Source organism: Melospiza melodia, chromosome 1 (assembly GCF_035770615.1).
Source record: "Melospiza melodia melodia isolate bMelMel2 chromosome 1, bMelMel2.pri, whole genome shotgun sequence".
NCBI classification, from domain to species: domain Eukaryota; kingdom Metazoa; phylum Chordata; class Aves; order Passeriformes; family Passerellidae; genus Melospiza; species Melospiza melodia.
Genome location: NC_086194.1, coordinates 114,016,897 through 114,036,606, shown reverse-complemented (window position 1 = coordinate 114,036,606; position 19,710 = coordinate 114,016,897). Strand labels below are relative to the sequence as shown.

Here is a 19,710-nt window from a genome sequence, read left to right as displayed (position 1 = left end):
TGTGGCAGAGAAAGGGATGCCCCAACAGAACACGCTGGGGTGTGTTAAAATCAAGGCAAGTATGAGGAGCCCTAGGAGTCCTGGCTGTATTTGCAGGGATGAACCAGTCCTGCTAGCTGTACTGTAGGAGCAACTCAATCCCTGCATGCAGTCATGGGCTGTCCCTGCTTATCTGCCTCTTCCATTTCTTTGACCAGAAAATAGTTTTCTTTGCTCATCTTAGTGTTCAGAGCGGCCCTTGCACAGAGCTCATATTACCAATTCCTTTCTAATTTATTTACTGTTAATAAATAATTTAGGATTACTAGCACTCCACCACTGCTTCTCTCTCCCCAGGCACGCTTTTATAAGTGAATTTGATCTCTCCTGGGACACGTCATCGAAAGCATCTGAGGAAAATAAAAGGTTTTTTTTTTTTTTGCCCAGTGTATGGGGAGGGTGGGTGAGGAAACTCCAGCTTAAAACTCCATATGGATGTTGAAGTCGGTGAGCTGTGACTGGCCCAACCAGGCTGGCCAAGTCTTTTCAGAATGATGAAGAGGAGGCTAAATGCTGGCTTGACAATAGGCCATAAGTACTTTCGTAGGAAACAACAGGGGACAGGGTGATCACGGGGCTGTGGGAAGGAGGCAGGGCCACCTGGAGCTCATGCAGCACATGCAGCTCTGCTGGTGGACAGGATGCTGGACTCCTGGCTGCTGGTGGTGGGCTCTGTGTAGCAGAGCCACTGGTGAGTCAGGCCAGCAAATTGTTCTCTCTTTAGTGAAACATCTGGGCTCTTCACCTCCTGCTGTCCTGGCTCTTCAAACAGCTATAAGGGCACTTTCCTGTACATCACAACAGGACAAGCAGATTCCATACAGGAATTTCCACACTCGCTTTCCCTCGTAAATTTCAACAACTGATTAATTCTGATCAGTTAGCTAAGCCTGCTGGCACATTTATTATCTTGATTCTGCAAAATGATTAGGCTTTTATTTTTCTATAAATATAAGTCATAAAAGCTCTGTGCAGCTCCCCTGCTTCCTGACAGCATTGTGTAGGTTGGCTTGCTTTCAGTGTAAGTGACAGAGGGCACAAAATAAAAATAACTTTCACTGGAATGGCTAGGAACAGATAAGCTTTGGGGAGAGGAATGCTTTGATTTTAAATTAGATCCTAAAGTTAGCTGGATATGCTGCAGTATAACTTGAGGGGGAAACTTGCTGTGTGATCTGCAGGCTTTTTTGCCAGAGCTGCTGCAAGCCTTAGCAATAGCAATGGCTATAGTGTCCTATAGGATTCCTATTCCTAGGGAAAACTATCTAGATAGAAATCTCAGATGCCCTAATTAGAGAATACTTAGTATGGCTTTTCTCTTTGCTGTTTTCTAATTTGGGCTTCTTTATGTGATGCAAACTGTGTTCAGCAGCAGCTGCTGCTTGTGCTCTGTGCTCTGCTCCCACATGTGAGTATAGGACCTGCCTTCTCCAGAGCCCTTGAGTTCTGCCAGAGGATTTGGCATCCAAAAGAGAAGGGTCCAGATCTCTTCAGACAAGACATTTATGACACTGTGACACCTTCTGCAACATGTCCCACTGCCAGGAACTGTGCACTGCATTTACAGCAAGTAAAGAAATGCCCCAAGGGAGCTGGAAAATCCCTTTACACACTCTGTGACATTGCTTCATTCAACATGTCCGTGCTGTGGATCTGCTGTGGGTTCTTGTACAGAAGTATCTGTCTCTGTGTGTTCATCTAAAACCTGAGTTCTCCTGAGCTAGGAGAACTCCAACATCTGCTGCAATTGTTTTCTCTAATATGAGAGCGCAGAGTAGCTATTTTAATTTAATCTAAGATTAAGATTAATCTCATGCAATGCAATCATAGGAAACAACTGTGACAAGGCAGGCAGAATAAAAACCTTGTATGAGATTTCTGAGCTCTCAAAACTCCACCAGCAATACTGTGGATGTTTTTAATTGCAAGATACCAAGTGAAGAATTAAAATTTCATGAATATTTAGATGCTGACTTTGTTTTATAGAACTATTCTCATGCCAGTAACTGAAGATCCAAAAAAGATATCCACTCCTAGTATCTTCTTTAAGACATTGAGTCTTAAAGGGATAACAGCATTAGCAATACCTGATGATCCACTGAGGCTTCAAGTAAAATTTATTTCAGTGTATTCAAATCCATAAACTCTCCTGTCATATAGACAAGGAATAAAATGGAAAAGTGGATGCCATCACAGAGTTAGCCAGGAAAACTATCCCCAGCTTTTTGCTTTTTTTACATTTGGTCAAAAATAGTATTGGTCACAATTAGTAAAGGAGTTAGAAATAGCTGATGTCAAATTAAAAAGCTATTTTAAATTTTGAGTTCAGCTCCATGGAAATTCAGATAATTTCCCAGTCACCTTCTCAAAGAATTACTGAAAATAGAGGCAAAAATGACAGCAGTCTTCAAAACTGAATTGCTTTGGCTGTTGGGAGGAGTCTTTGTGGGAGGTAATTAGTCTAGAAAACAAAAAGCAGAACCTCAGAAAGCCTGTAAGCATTGGTGTTTCTGTTTCTGTAATCCTTTCCAGTGGGCAGGGGTGTGAATAGGGGGTTTGAAGGCCCAGCAATGGGTGAGAAACCCCACCTGTCATAAATGCATGTCACACAGCACGTCTCAATTCCCTCACCAATGTGTGCAGCAACTGCTACTGTTTCTGAGAAAGAAGGAAAAGGTGAAAAGGCACTTACCTTTCATCTTGATGCAGAACTCCCCCAATAGGTTTTCCAGCTCTGCTTCTATGGTACACATGTTCTGTGTTGGAAAAGAGAACAGTGAGGGCAGACAAAACTTCTCTGGGGTTTATTTTTTAAGGTCTGTTTGTTAGGATAGATTCAAGATATTTTGCAATAAAATCAATCTCAGAGTCATCCTTCTTGTTTACCTAGGGGTGGCCCTAAAAATGGCAGCTTTTTTTGACACTGCAACCCTGTGCTTGTCTGCTGCTGCATGCTAATCCTCAAGATGGCAAAAGGAAAACTTTGGCCCTTGGAGTGTAACCTGTTCACTTTTCTGGTCCTCTCCAGCCAGGACTTGTGCCAACAGCAGCAGCTCTATGGTGAAGTGGCTCCTAGCATGATTTAATCTCTCAAGAAACGTGGACTACATTAAGAAAGAAGGCTGTGAGAGATGGATATTAGACCCTCTCCAGTTCTTCCTTCAGGTTTTGGAAGGTTGTCACAGCTTGTGTGCTGGGAAGTCTGCAACACTGTTAGACTTGTTCACCATCTCCTGCCTGTTTAATAAAATAGATTTTGATCACAGCAAGTACAACACACAGAATGCCTATGTCTGTAGGTACATCATTTCCAGTCAAGCTGCCATCCCTACATCTGCAGGTGGGAAGGAGGTAGTTGGAGTTTAAGTAGGTTTGGGGCAGATTGATGCTTTTGCTTTTGTGCTGCAGTTCCTAGGTATAACCCTGCTCTTACAGAGTCTAAACTGTTATTTCAAGGAACTCTTTGGGCTCATGTAACCTGTCTCTGTCAGTCATCAGGTATTCACCTGAAGAAAAAGAAATACTAATTCCTCTTTGATGAGTTTTCTTTTATTTCTGGATGAAACTCTTCCTGAAATTAGTGGCAAAGTTCCCATGGCTTTCAAACAGTGTGAGAGTGAAAAGAATGAACTGATGAGGATGTACCTCTGTGTACTCCTTGTAGCTCCTGTTGATTTCAGTCAAACTCTCTCGAGCTGCTTTGCTGGCAGGAGACATTGCAAAAGCTTGCTTCATTTTGCTGGCACCATCACAGAGACGTCTTTGGATACAATAGGCTTCATAAAGCTCATCCACCTAGTGGGAACAAGGGAAGTTTACTGAAAAAACCCCAGAAACCCCAGCAAAATAAAGCCAACACAATGAAGTAATTTGCATTAAAATAAAACTCAGCCAAACCATTATACCCAATGGAGGAGCTGAGGAAATGAAGCTGTGATACTGTTACAGTCTGTGGAAAAGAAACACAAGATGAAAGTAACTTCCACTGTAAAAATCTCAATAGAGCAACAGTAGATGCCAGCAATTCACCTGCTTGCCCTGCATGCCTCTAAGCATTGTTACTTGTGTTCTCCCCATCGTACCAGTGAGGCAGGAATGCAGCCAGCTTCTCAAACATCTCGCTGTGGAAGAGCTCTTTAAAAGGCAACTGCAATGTCCACACTGCCAAATTCAACTGGAAGTGGTAAATGACACATTTAGCAGGGTCAGCAGTGGCTCTGGTTCCTTAATATCAGCCATGGATCAAAGCTGTTGCAATATCAAACCTGTTCCAATACTACTAATAGATAGTATTGGAAGCTGGGAGTGATATTTTGAACTTTTACTGTCCATGCTCCAGAAACTGGAGTCATACTAGGAGTCAGCACAAGTAAAGGGCTTACAAACAGCTGATGTCAAATTTTAAAAGTATTTTGAACTTCAAGTCCCCTAGACACTTACATCTAGTAATTTTCTTACACTCCCTTGACATAACTTAGGGACCCAACATATTGTCAATGCCGTGAAGTTTTGCAAAGCACAGTCACACACAGTTTGAAGTCACACCTGGATCTAGCTTCAGAGGAGCAATGGATTTACACACCTTGTGCTTTGGTTTCCCTTTTGCCTCTAATCCCTGTACTGAATGCACACATTTACTACAACTGAGTAATATATGTACATATATACACAAGCTATATATAGTGGTTTTTTATTTTTATAAACTAAATCTGCCAGATACAGAAGATGTGGGTTTTCTAATCTGACTATCAGGGTAAGGAGAAGCACAGGAATGAAAGAAGCTGTCTCTTCTTTCTGCTTCTAGAATCCCTCCTAAAACAGGATGATATTTGGGTTTTGCCAAAAAATTGTGAAATCAAGAGGTCACTCTGGGTCCCACAGTGCTCCTCCTCAGCAATGGATTTTCATGGCAGAATTTCTCTCTATGAAAGCATCCAGCACCTTGGCTTCATCAGTCTGTGACTTTGTGTGCTGCATTAGTGATGGGCCTGATGTGACAATCCTGGCATGTTTCCAATCCCACTTTCCAAGCCTGCTTAACCTCTAACAAGAAGTGCTGTTGCTAATTTGTTTGGAACAGGACTTGTCTTCCTGATGGCTTCAAAGCCTTGGGTCAGTTTTTACAAGGCTATCTTGGATAACTGGTGGCTGAAGCCTCTGACCTGAGGGCACTCCACCCAAAACAGGGGTGCTTTGCAAAGTGAAAGAGTTCAGCATAAATTAATGAAGGCAAGGTAACATTTTACCATTTTGAAGTTACAAAAAAAGCTTTCTGCACTCATACTCACTCCTGTTTCTCTTGCTAGCCAGCAAGCTAAAGACAGCTACTATAAATAGATGTCACTTGGTATTTACCTCTGACATTGGAGTGGAGCCTTGGTCTGGGATTGATATCCTGCTCCTGCCTATGTGAATGTAGCTAGGACATGCTCAACTGCTCCCCAAGTATGTGGGATCTGCTGTGGTGCACCCCATCTTCCTTGGTTTGCTTCCTTTACAGAGCAGTGGCAGGTAAAAGACAGAGGGCACCTCTGTGTCCCTGATTAAATACTGCTGAAAAAACCTTTTCTGTCATTAGAAACAAAGATGTTTCTCCACCTGCCCAAGCCTGTGGGCTTTAATGCCACACACTTGGTTCCTTTTGTCTCTGTTGCCATGGGTTACAGAGAGTGAACTCATGCAGTTGGCAAGCCTGAGTAACACTGACCAGCGTTACCTCTCGCGTTTGGTGCTTTTCACTCTTATTCTAAACCCAGAAACCATTAGCTCTGAGCAGGCTGAAGTGGGAAGGATTTGAATGGAAATGTTCCTTAAGTACTAATTTTTGCCATTCATGTTGCCAGCAAGGGAGTAGGTGGCTTGGGGAACAAAATCTCAGTCTATCACCTCATGATTTATATTTTTATTTTCAGTTCCAAGAGTAAGAGGACTGAAATTAAAAGGTTTGGATAGGTTGTCATAATTAGAGGACTTGAAGCTGCACAAATGCTTTTTAAATGACTCTCAAAGGACATTTCATCTGTCAAAAATAATTCATTCCTTTGTCAGACTTAAAAAAGCAACTAATCACTAGCAGATATGTTTATAAGTAAGAGAATACACGCCATGGATTTCATCCAGCTCTAAAACGTATTAGTGTAAATCACAAGTACCTGCACCAATATTCTTACCGATGCATTCAAATGGATGTGGGCCCCAAACCATGCAGCAAAAGCATTAGCAGTGAAATCCAGGAATAAATCCAAACTAGCTGCTGTGTGTGCTAGAGATAACTGCTGAATTAAATTGCTTTCAGATGCAACTCTCCTTCTACCTCAAGTCTGACAATAAGATGCTGTGAGATAGATTTTCCCCAGCAGGTCTCCAACCCAATGTTCTCTCTGTACCTAAAAGTATGTGGGAGTGTCTTGGGGCATGGCTGGACCTTGGGATCTATGTGGAAACCCTTTCTTTGGCTCTGACCACCAGCCTATCATGGAAAAACCAGCCAGTCCGGGAGCGGCCTCCCCAGCACAAAGGGGTAGCAGGAGGCCAAGGGTTTGTTTCCTCAATAATATAGGAACAGATGCAGAAGAAAGATGATAGGAGAGAGCTCATTACCTTGCTAATGTGGAACTCCAGCCTTCTCATGTATCTCTCAACTGCTTTGATTTGCTGAAAGAAAGAAAAAGGCAGAGGTGAGGCACCTTTAAATAAATCAGTAAGCCACTGCCATGCTAGCTCTGCTAGTCCCCATGGGTCCAAGATATTCCTCCTTAAAACACACAGGATTTCCATGACCATGAATCCAGAATCAGTTGTCCCACCCTACTACTGTTAAGCTGCTGCTGACAATGAAGCTTCTTCATTCCTTTACCTAATGCATATATTAAAATTACATTTTCTAATTATTTTTTAAATTATAAAAAAAAAAAAACCAAAAAAAAACCAACCAACCAAAAAAAAAAAAAAAAACCCAAAAAAACAAAGAAAAGAAAGCAGAGCTTTTTTAGGTTAAAAATAACGTTTTCAGTACTTTGAAATCCCATATTAATTTTGATCAGGCTTTGCATTTCAAGATCCATTGTCTTCCTTAGCAAGCTGGTTTTGAGAATAAACTCAAGCTTGGCATTTTGACTGAAAACAAAGTCAGACTTTTTCAGGAAATGTTTTTGCAAGATTTCTTTCACCCAAATTTTCCTGCAGGCAAAATATATTTTCAATTTTTCTTTCTTCAGAACTCACAGGAGCAGGAATGAACTGGGGCTTGACCTGGATCCCCCCCAGCCCTCTGTGCACTGCTATCAGCCCCCATCTGACTGGGGGCTGGCTAAGAGAATTTGCACAAGGGAATGGATTTAATGGCTGTCAGCTGACAGAAAAAGGAAGTCTCTCCTCTGCTTCCTTCTTTGCTTGCCTGGCAGGGGTCTGTCTCTCTGTCTGTGCCCATCCCAGAGCCAGTCTGACCTGGCAGACCTCAGAAAAAGGGTTGGTGGGGCACGTTTGACACCAGATCAGTGAGCACACTGAGTTTGATGCTGCATTAGTGGGCAATGCCAGAGCCCCTGGGAAGAGGAGGGGAGTGGGACTTCTTCCTTTGAAATGCAGGCGTTGGCATGGCCAGCAGATCCCTCTGAGAAAGGTTTCCATGTACATTGTAAGGATATTAATGCTTTCTTGCAAAATGAGTGTTGAAGGGAGTAGCATACCTTATCTAAATCGTACAGGACTCCCTGCAACAGAGAACACAAAACTGATTAATTTTGCAACACAACAGCACCATGAGAAAATAGTGTTTGACACTCAGAAATCACAAACAAGACAATGGCTAGAAGGGAAGAAGAGCACCAGTGCAAATTCCCTGTATCCCACACCCATCCCTTGGCTGCTCCAGCACCTCAAGAAGGCCACTGGGCATCTATACATGAAAAAGCATGGCACGTACCAGGCGGGAATTTCTTTTCATGTCTTTTAACTGAGTAGTCAGCTTATCCAGCTCTGTCTGGTGAACTTCCAGATACTCACTGCAAACACAAACCAGAGAACGATGCATGAGCTCTGCAGCATATACCAAGCTGGCTGATGACCATCCTAAAAGAAAATCTACCTGACAAATGGCTTTCCTCACGGGATGTGTTTACAGACAAAAACTCATTTACATTGATCTGTCCTAAAAGCAGCTCCCTGATGCCTTTTTGGGAATAAATAGGAGCCCACTTATTTAACTGTGTAAGAACTTGGTGTTCTCTTTACACTGAACAACCAGTTTCAAGTAAGCTAATCTGCTGCTCAGTTTATGGGCTGGTGCCTTCCAGTCGCTATGCCTGTATCTGGCTGATTAAAGCCCTGTTATCATCTGGGATGTTATCTGAAAGGCAATACAAGCCTTTGATAGGACTCTAGGAAACTCAGGGGAAAAAAAAAAATCTGATGCTGAAATCCCAGACTGGGAGCTTTTCTCAAAATGTGAATGGAAATGGGATTCTGCCTCCTGTATTCCTGTTTCCCATACAAATATTTTAGATACTAAGTGTCACAATCCAGACTTCCTCTTATGAGGAAGGATCCCTGCTTTTGTTTCTCTAGGTTCTAAAATGTCACAGAAAGCTTCAGTCACCAAGCAGGATAAAAGCTCTTACTCCAGGCCACTCTTCAGGGCTCGGTAGACCTCTTCCATCCTTTTAGGCTGGGGTTCTTTGGGCGTGGTGCTGTTCTTATGGCCCAAATTATGCATTTTCTTCACCTTTGCTTGGGGCTTCTTGAGCGCTGAGGAATTTTCAATAAAGGAGTTACACCTGCAAAATGAACATCAAAGAAGAAGAAATCCCTATAAATCATAGAAATCTCAAAGGAGTTTAGCTTGAAGAAATCTTGTGATATTATCTCTGCTAGCAAAAAATGAATCTGCTTCTGTGCCTGCCCATTAAAGGTCTGCATTTCTTTATGGGTTAAGAATCTGAGCAGCCTGGGATATGCGTTTCCCAAGACATAACTGCTTATCTGGAAATGCAAGGCCGAGTCTGAGGCTCATCAGACATTTCTCTGTCTTACATTATGCCTGTCCTAACTCACATTAGAGAGTCCGTGAGAGTGCTGAGCCACATCCAGGTGCTAAACAGAAAGGGGAGCCCAGATAATCTCAGGTATAAAGCCTGCAGATCCTAAGGAAGATTGGGATTTGATTGAGTTTCTGGAGAACAGCATCACAGGTCTTGAGTATGCAGGGCATGGCAAAGTGAGGACAGTTGGGCTGCATACAGGTGCCTCTTTGGGGGCTTTGCTTCGCCAGCATCTAACAACCGTCATCGACTTGGGCTGACAATGGGAAGCCCTTTGCCTACTGTTACTCCTCAGTTGCTAACTGGTGGTCTGGCACTGGGAGACTACACAAGTTAAAATCAAAAGTTAAGTAGCCTCTGGGAGCATCCAGGACTGCATGGCTTGGGCATGCCTGATTCAAAGCCCTAAGTCCTGTGTAGCTAAGTGGCAGTGCACAGAAAGGCTCCAAGCCAAGCTCAGGGAAACAGCTTTGTTTTGGATTTGTGGTGGTGCAGCAGCAAGAAAACTGTCTTTTAGGCAGCAGTGGTCTTAAACAGGAGGTGATGGCAAGTGTATATGTGCAGTGTTCCTGCACATTTCACATGTTGAAAAGATCACTGCATAAGTTAAAACTGTTCTCTGAAATTCTCTCACAGCTCTGAGGCATGTGAGGAAGCCCTGCACTAATGGGGGAGAGGCAAACAGGCCAAGGGTAACACCTTAGTTATACAAAAAATATAGACACATTTTAGCCTAGGACATTTTATTTGGCAGAGAGTCAGAAAGATAGAAGTCCTCTCTCACCTCCTTTCCCCTTTCATCCCCTAAAGCCCAGAAGTCCCTTACAGCCCGATTTTGAAATTCCCCTTAGAGAGCAAGGGCACTTGCCTGGACCGTCTTTCCTGAAGCCCGCTGAAGCCAGCAAAGGACTGACTTCTAATAATCCCATTAGGACCTCCTGGGGAGAATGAATGTGATCCTATTGACATGATGTCAGAGAGCCTTGGAGATATTCCTGAAAAACAACAGAAAGCATGTCAGTGAGGGTGGAATTACAGTAAAAGGCAGGCAGTGAGGCCAGACAGCCTGGTGTCCATCCCTGACATTAAGGGGTACCTGAACCCCACGAAGGGCTGCAAGCCAGGGCACAAATCTGTGTGCATTTCCAAATCATGCCCACTCAAAACCAAAACAATCCTATTCAAACTTCTGACTTCCAGCCCAGAGTCTACTGAAAAATGTATCAGAGACACAAAGAGGGTCTGGATGTGGGTCTAGAAACCAGATACTTCAATGCGATAATCCCAATGCCATCTCCAATTTCTGCCAGGCCAGGCATGCTTCACCCCCAGCCCCAGCATCCTGATCTGTCCTGGGAATTATTATGGGAGCGTGGAGAGCTCTTGGAGGTGCTCACCATCACTGCAAAGTGTGATTATACACAGTAATAATTTTTAAAAGGATTGATACATCATGAATGCCCTGCAGCTCCCCTTTGATCCTTGCTCCCATGGCTGCTCAGCCCAGGGGCTGCTGAGAAGGAAGACACAGTGGCTGTGTGTGCAGCCATGACATGCCGTGATGAGAGGGATGCCCTCCACTGTGAAGAGAGAGGAGTAAACAAGCTCCAGGCACTGTATGCTCTGCATTTCATGTGTCTGGGTGGGGGGAGCTCAGCAGAGAGGAAGCCCTTGCCCTCTGTGTGCTCATTTCCAATGCCCAGCTTGGCATCTGCACTAAACTAGAATGATTTCAATCCATCCACAAATAAATAGCAGAGAAGTGCTACGGTTCACAGCAGCTCTGTCTGCTGCCACAAGGGAAAATGGGGACACCTTTGTCTTCCTATTCTCCTTAATCCACTGTTTTTCTTGTCTCTGCCCTTGGCAGACAATTAAATTGATTTTTCTGCTGGCTTGGTTTTGTGCTGCTCTGGTAAGAGGAGTGGCCCCACCAATTTGTGAGGAGCACCAAGGCCAACACAGGCCAGGCAGCAGGGCAGGGAGCAGGAGGAAAATGGGGATGCTGGAGAAGAGGGAGCTGGTCAGCGGGTACTGCCAGACATGGCTCCCCCATCCTGCAGGACCCATCCTCTCACTGCCTCCATCCTTCCTGGGATGTCAGTTCAGCTGATGACACCACTGTGCTGTGAAACGGACTGAGAAACTAGGCCAGCTTAAAAATAACCTGACAGAAAATGAAAAAGAGGGGTTTTAGCAGTCCTTTTCCATCTATTTTAAAAGCTGGACCCAGCCTGCCCCATGGCTCCAGTTCATTTCACTCCAGTAGCTGGGCTGAGGGATGAGCTTGGTAATGAAGCAGGATGGCATGGCAGGGGCTGGAGCTGCCTGCAGGCAGTGGAGCTGATGTTCTGTGAAACTCTGACCTACAGGGCTGAGGGGGTGACAGCAAGTCTAAATTGCTCTCTCATCCCCACAGGTCAGGAACGACTGAGAGTGCCCAATAAAACAGCCATTTGTGAAAGCCAGACATCTACACTGTGAGCCTTCACAACTGAACATATTTATTAATGATAAGCACCAGAGCTACGTGCTGCTTGCATGGCAAACATTCACTGCAGAAAGCAAATACGTGGGGAAACATTGTGCACTGCTCAGTTATATTTAATTTGGAGCATTAAACTGGGCAGATATTCTTTGGGGTGGCAGTGGGTGCCATGGCAAACTACTGTTTCTCTTTGGAGGAGACTGCATTGCCCAAGGAGCAGCTTTGTCAGGAATATTTCTGCAAGCACATTGCCAGAAACACTTCTTCCAATCCCAGCATTGCCAGCACTACTGCTAATGAGACATTTTCTCTATTGCACAACCCAACCAGAGTACATCTTCCTGTTTTGGAAGTGAGGGCTGTCCCCCTGACTGAACAGCTACAGAGATACCACATGGGGTGCAGTGAAAGACAGCTTCCTCCTCCCCTGTGGTCAGCAGGCAATGGTACTTCACCATTCATGTCCCTGCCTAGCCCAGATGCAGCCCACTAAGCTCAGAGAGTTTAACCACAGCAAGGATGAATCCCTGGGACACAGAAGCTGCTTTCAGGCAGAGCAGGACCATGAGCACCTGTGTTGGGCACAAACCCACGGAAAGGGGAGAGCATGGAGGAGCAGAGAGGCTCTGGAGCTGCTGCTCCTCACCAACTCAGAAGATACCAGAAAATTCTCAGAAGATACTTTGGCTAACTTACACAGGGATAAACATGCTCCAGCCACAGCTGGAGGTACTTGAGTCTTTGCTCACTGAGAGCCCAAATTTGGCTCTGTACTCATCCCTACATGCATAAGGCTCTCTGCACACCTCTGCAGGGCTGAGCTGTGCTCAGGTTTGCAGATACCTGGCACAGCACTTGCCAGAAGGCATTTTGCAGCTTCCAGGGTCAAACCTCACATCCCTATAGACTGTAGAGAGTTTCCCTCTGCCAGATTATGCCTAACAGTTCAAACTGCACAGAGAGCCACCTCCTGCGAGACAGAGCGGAAACCACCCGACCACAGCACTCTGGGGGCTGCACAGCAAGCTCCCTTTGGGTGTGCAAATAACCTTTAGACAATTAGGCTGCAATCTGCATGCTACCATACAAGGATTTGCATCAAAATTCTGGTCCGGAGTGCCAAGGGGCAGAAAGAAAATCCCTTGCAAGTGTTCAGTACTTGCACGGCTTGACAGGATGATTAACACACACACCCTGACAACATCTGGAGACCTAGGAGGAGCTAAACAACACTGACAGTCAGAAGAGATTTAGCAGCCTAAACACCAACAATTCCTCAAAAAATAAGAGAGAGAAAACAAAACTTGAACTTGGGTGCTAATCACAACCACACTGACTATGAAAAGGGCTTTAGATTCAAAGCTGTTGTGAAAATGCTAGCATCTTCTGCATGATGTCTCTTCTCTATTAACATGATCAGAACACTAATGGTTTTCACTCTGAACAGAATCTTAAGTGTCCAAATCTGACTGTGCAGAAACACTGGAACTGTTTTGATTTTCTTTTCCTTTGGGCAAACTTAAAAAATAAATAATCTTGGAAAAGGAATGTACTTATTTATTTTCTTTATTTTGCTCAAGCACTCAGATGGCTTTAAAAGGCTTTAGTAGCTAAGACTATCCCCAAGATACTAGAAAAATGTGCAAGAAGTGCAATTGAAATGCAAATTGAAGACCTGCCTGGAGCTACTTTTGCTTTGCTTCTGCATAAAATGGTCAGAACCCAGAGCCCAGATAGGCTTGTGGCCTCTCCCTATATATTATATATAATCTTGGTGAATAATGTATGTTTAATTTCTGTACAGAAGAAAACTGAGATAAAAGGAGGTAGCAGTAGGAACTGGTGAAATCCCCAGTTCTGTTCAGTTATTTTCCATTGGTCAGGTAAAAGGTTGACTCTATTGTACCAACACCACCTGTTCTTAAGATTTAGACTAATATTGATAATATGACATCTCAGACACTTCCAACCAACCTCAGAAAATTGCAGACCCTGCATCAGCCCCTTGGCCCAGATTCCCAGAGACAATGGCTGCATACGGGCACTGCATCGATGGATTATTAATGATACCCATCTTGCAAATACACTTTGAGTGATGAGTATCTGTCATGTTGTTGTGATACCCTCTGCTGAGAGGCGTTTCTCTTCCTGCCTCTTAAACCATTCACAGGTCTCTCTACTATCTACTACATAAACCTACCTCTGAATTTAATAGTACAGCTGTATCCTGATGATCTGCATGACTGCAGTTGCTAGTATAATTTCAGCAAGGCTCAGCCCCTGAGGGCTCACCCAGCTCCCTTACTGACCGGATGGGTATCCCCACAGCTGAACACTGCTAAGGGCATTCTGGTGCTATGCCAAGGGAGCGATCGAGTTTCTCAGTCTACATTTAGCCCTTATATGATATAATGCTACTGTCTTCTACATGCAATATAAATATTGCTCTCAATATAATGCAAGTTGCACATCTAAAATGATATTAAATGCTTCTGTGATTTGAGAGGTCCCCTTCAGCAGTGGATATAATGACTACACTTACACTTTTAAATCTATATAGTTAATGAACCAGGGATGTTTCATTTTAAAAAGACAGCAGTCTCCTTACTGCTAATATAAGCATGCCCTGTGTAGAAGTATAATTAATATAATTAGTACTGCCCATACTAAGTGCACAGCAGTTGAATGATGAGCCCATCAGTGAGTCAAGGGATAAGGTGAAATCCTATCAGTACTCCTCTGCCCTATTCGCTGACAGCTTGCAGCACAGAATGGCAGATAATTGATGATGTCTCTGTCCCCAGGGAAATAAAAGTCCCCTCTCTCAGGTCTTCTTTCAGTCTGGAAATGGGGAAGCAGCTGAGCCTGAGCTAATGAGTGGGGAAAGGACAATCACTTTCACAGGGCTGCCCTGTCTTCATCACCCTCAGCATAGGCCTCTACCTCCCACAGTGCCAAAATATTTGATAAACAGTATTTGATTCAAACTAAGAGGGAAAATTCAGGCTGAAACATATTTGCTAAATCTAGTTTAACTTTTGCACAGCCTTTTTTTCTTTGCTTCTTCCCCATGACCAGTTTGGAGATGGCATTTTTTGCTCACCACATGACGAGTGGAAGTTGGTTTTGCTAGACATGTGCTAACAGCCATGAAAGCTGCAATATACAGTGGTGAGGGTGCCCTTAATTCCTCCTGTTCTGTGTAGCAGCCACAGTTTTGGCTCCAGGTCTAGAATTTGCTGTAAAGTGTAAGGGAGCTGTCGGCAGCTGAGGCTTCGAGAACACTTCAGAATTACGTATAATTGCTGATTAAATGGGAATGTGGGATAGGGCTGAATGACTGAAAGCATCCTTGATCATCCTTTCTTCCTGTATTATTTTCTTGTGTGACACATGGTTCAAGGTCCATACTGGACCTAAGGAGAGGTAGTCCCTGCAGTGAGGTGGTTTCTATGTTGATCTATGATGGTCTGCAGGCTGCCTGTTAAAAATCAAGTGATAATTATCTAGGTTAGGGTGAGCTGAGGGGGCCCACTAACTAACATGAGTGAATGGCTACAAAAGGCAACCAATTCTGTTTGCTGTGCTAGGAACATTTCTTACCTGCAAACCCAGGGTATGTCTGACAAAAGAGCTGGTATCTTTGTGACTAATGAAAGAAAAGAACATTTTCCTCTCTCATCTATGCCAAGGTCTATATGCTGCTTAGTGGGCTGGCTGGCCTACAAAGGAGACAAACTTTTGAATGCAATGAGATCACAATTAGGACCATGCATCTCTCCAAAAGACAACCACAATAAGGGAAGGAACTGTTATGCCCTAGTAGTCATGTCATACTCCAAAACAGCCAAATCTTTCTGCTTTGCACTCGTAAGCCCAAAGAGCAAAATGAAATTCTAAACTAACACACGTTCACAGTGCCAAGCTCATTCAGCGCACCTTCAATTCATGCTCCTTGCTTTTGTAGCCTGAGTCTAGTAATTTTTAATATTTATTTTCCAACTTCTTCCTTCTGATTTAGCTGAATCACTTTGGCAATACAAGGCCAGCATGGCCAGTAGTCCAAATAACCACCTGGAATTTATGATTTTCATGCTTCCTAGCCTCCCATGCGTCTTGGATGAGAAAATAGACCTCATTAAAAACATTTGGGTTTTTAAACATAAAAATTTGACAGTGCTAAGTGGATAAGAGTACTCAGGAGCACTATAAAAACTTTCACAAGAAATTTAATTCTTGCACAAGACTTTTTACACTTTCAGGACAAAAACTCTTAGGCATGAGTGAGCAGGCTCACAATTTCTGTATGTGTCAAGAAGATTTCTGTGGGGTGAGGGACTCCTGGAAGCACCTGTAGAAAGGTGTCTTCTGTTGATCACTCGATCACACAAATTACAACCTTCATGGCACTTGTGCAGGGCAGCATTTACTAGAACTGCACAGACATGTGAGCTCCATCTGAAGAACTATTCTTGGTTGCCAGAATAAAATCATGTGCATTTGTTCCACCCAAGCCCAAGGCTTAGAGATATTCCTAAATAGTAGCATATGGCTGCACCGACAGCACACTTCCCGAGCCTACATCAGCCGGTGAAAGGCCAGCACACCCGTGAGCTCCACGCGTTAATTTTAGTGCACAGAACGAGCCACGTGGGCTTCCCCACACGACTGAAGAGCAGTGCTGCACAGAGAAGGAGCTGCAGCTGAGATGGAGCCCCCTCCTTCAAACAAGACATGTGGGAGCACATGGGACACACTTGGGTGGGCATCAAAGCCATTGGCAGCCACAGCACAGGAAGGGAAACTTCTGCCCTGCCTCTTGCAGCAGCAAGAATCTCAGCTGAGCCCACTGCAGCTCATCCTGCTCTCCCTGAGGTGGTCTCTTCCATGTCTCACCATGGACATCCTCAGCACTGACTGTCCAGCAGGATCTCTCTGAAGGTTTGAGCACACTTCTCACTGATGACTTTATGTCCATCAGAGACACCCACAGTGATTCTTGTATTAGCTGTATTTCAATACCTTCAATTCAGGTGGATTCTGTTCTTGCAATGCACAAAGAAATGTTTATGCAGCTGATGCATCTTTTATAGCTCTTAAGCCCATAGCTGGGAGCTTTACTTTTTCATGCAGAAATCCCTGCAAGTGAGCACAAGCCGCCATTACCCGTTTCTAATAAATGAAAATGTATTTCAGTACCAAATTTCAGCTTTTGTTGCAAATTGTAACAAGCCTTAGGAAAAAGGCTTCTACTTTATGGCTTAATTTCTGTAAGAGCATTTTAAATGTTGCATGTAAGGGCATTTTCAATTCAAATGCTAGCTCATCACTAGACATCCTGACCAGAAATACAAATCGTCTACCATCTGGAACAGCCCATACTGTTCTTCTGCTCCTCCTACCCAAACTAGATGATGTACATGAACCTTTTTATTGCATAAAAAGCAACAGAATAGTAAGAAGAAAGCTACCAGTCCAGGTCAAGAGCAAAATGGTAAAGTAGATATGGCTGTAAGTGCATAGAACCTGAATAGCGGATGCTCCCACTGCAATATATTAGCTCCATATATTCAGTAAGTCATCTCTCACACCAGTCTAGGTACCAAAGTACATGTGAGGACTTTGCACTTTATTTTATGTTTATTGTAAAACATGCCTTTGCCTCTAATTCCCATTACCTCACAGAACACAGAAATAAGGATTGGCAGTGGCTAAGGTGAAAGCAGCACTCTTTTGTCTCATACCACTGTCAGCCTTCTTCCTCCCCTTTTTGCAGCTACTCCCCCAGAGCTCTCAGTGCAATGCCCCCATTCCTCTGTTTTTGTTGCCAGGGAGCCTCTGCTTAACCTTCCTTCAGAGAAAGGCCCACACTGCACCTTCCCCTTGGTATAGCTGAAAACCCAAGGAGAGGGAAATGCAAATGAGTTATTTCACTGTAATAAAGCCAAGGAAAATAAACTTGATCCTAAATGGCTCCGCACACAACAGATGGGTTCGTGGCAGCTGACCTCCTTTTTTTTTTCAGTTCCAACATTTATTTCACACTGGTGGCTGGGGTGAGCATGCGCAGGAGCCCACATGGAGCCCTCCCTAATCTTGCTCCCTACATCATTAGAGACATGGGGCAATTGTATTCAGCTTGCATTAGCATAAATAAGCAAAATGTGGTGTCGTACTTATGAGTGTGGCTGAGGGATCAGAATCTGACCATCTAATTACATTTGACATTCATTTATCTCAAACCCACCCCAGTATGCAGAATTATCTTTGATTAGAAGCCAACTCCAATTCTACTCATCACTGATAATTCTTTATGTCAATGTAAGATTTAATTAAAAACGAAGTCCCACTGCCATTCAAGTGCTGGCAAATAATCTAAAGAAAAAGCACTGCTAAAACCCTGAGAACAATCCTCTCGTGCTTTAAATCCACCTTGCACAAAATCCCTAACAAGCGGTTCAGCAGAGTGGCCTGAGCACACAATCAACCACACTGTCATTGGGGCAGCACTGCACAGTCATAAAGGTGCAAGACTCTGGGCAGCTCTGTTATCTACCCCTGCATCAGGAGATAAACTACAAGGAGCAACCTTGTGAGCAGTAAGACTAGCAGGATGAAAAACAGGTTGTGGGAACTCCTCCAGCCAGGAGCAGCCTGACTACTTCTCTACCTCTTTTAGCATAGGCCTGGTTGGCCACAGATGTTGGGTGGAATTTTAATTTCTTAGCTCAGACCACAAGAAGTGACCAACTGATTACCCATTTTGGCAAGCACTAGCATTAGGGGAGGCCTAGGAACCGGTGAGGGCTGCGGGTGGTCTCCCTTCACCCTTACTGACTAACAGGAACATCTGGAGTAACAAGCCCAGGAGTCCATCTGAGCACAAGTGGAGTAAGACAGCCCTGATGTCAACAGATACAGCTCCAGTGGGAGTCCTTTGGCAAAATCCATGATGAATCTGAGCAGTGACCTAAATTTGCATGTCAAGTGTAAGCAGCACAGAGTGGCTTCACTTTCTCAGACTGTGCAAGGAACGAATACAAAAATCTTCTCCATGACAGGAGAAAAAAAGCAATGGCTAGGAAAGTTGTCCTTGAGAATGCTGATTTCTTTAATTACTTTGCACCAATATTTTTGCTGCTTTACAACCCTCATTTAATGCAGATGGCAGCAGCAGAGGCAAGGACAGCGAGCTGAGGTTACCATTTCTTTGCATCTGCAGGAAAGTAAAGGCATCAAGTAAACACATGCAGAATGGTTTGGGTAACCAGTGGGCTGCTCTGGAGATTATTTGTTTTCCCTCAGCCAAGACAGACAAACTGGCTGTTCTCAGTATCCACTCCAGGTACGCTCTAATATAAGCATGAGTGAGCTAAATTAAACAAGTACGCCAGGCTTTTCATCCCTGAAAGGAAAGTAAAACATCATTGTTGTCAAATCCCTTCAGCCACTAATGAGATACAAACGCTTTGCTGCTCCTCTTTAAATACATGGGATTAGGGTGACTTAAAACTCCGTGGATGTTTATACGATCATTCTATTTCCAGAAGTGTCGTAATGGCACACTGCTCCCTAAAATACTGTGGAAGATACACTGTTACATGTCCTAGGATGAAGATCTTTAAAGCTGGATGTTCTTCTTCCAGACATGAGCATTGCAGAAATGGATTTATTTAATCTTTTTGACACCTTACAAGTGTGGCCCCTTAAAGAGCATTGCCATAAAAGTCCTGTGTTACTTCATTTACATTTGGTTATAGCATCTGTCTGAAGCTCTCTTGCAGTACATCAAGTAGCTGAACACTGTCCATGCACAACCAAGAATGGCTGTCTACTCTGATGCAACTCGCTTGTCTCTTGGCTTCAGCTCATTTTAAAATTCAAAACTTCAGTCTTCTCACATACATGACTTTATGAAATTTTATTTAAAGTTATGGCAGAGTTTATTATTCTCTTGGCTACAGTATTTTAAGCTTAAAAAACCTCTTCAAGGGACAGGATATAAGAGTACATATCTAATACCATCAAACAGCCTAAACTTCTCCCAAAACACCATCATTTTCTCTGGTCAGGATCATTAAAGGATTTGTAAGAAGCATATGAAAGAGCATAATGGCGTACGGGTCTATGCTAGGGTCCCTCTTG

The 19,710-nt window shown here is 43.7% G+C and overlaps 1 protein-coding gene across 4 annotated transcripts in view; it reads right to left on the bottom strand.

Annotated features, from left to right (window-relative positions):
- The window catches only part of RIPOR2 (RHO family interacting cell polarization regulator 2), a 69,364-nt gene that overhangs the window by 24,774 nt on the left and 24,880 nt on the right, over positions 1-19,710 (bottom strand). For all 4 annotated transcript variants that reach the window (XM_063164884.1, XM_063164895.1, XM_063164904.1 and 1 more), the window contains exons 2-8: positions 9,946-10,072; positions 8,658-8,813; positions 7,964-8,042; positions 7,728-7,751; positions 6,640-6,693; positions 3,685-3,834; positions 2,732-2,795 (exon numbers count right to left, since the gene is read on the bottom strand). In XM_063164884.1, coding sequence (XP_063020954.1) covers positions 2,732-2,795; positions 3,685-3,834; positions 6,640-6,693; positions 7,728-7,751; positions 7,964-8,042; positions 8,658-8,813; positions 9,946-10,072 — 654 coding nt within the window. The remainder of the gene's footprint in view (positions 1-2,731; positions 2,796-3,684; positions 3,835-6,639; positions 6,694-7,727; positions 7,752-7,963; positions 8,043-8,657; positions 8,814-9,945; positions 10,073-19,710) is intronic.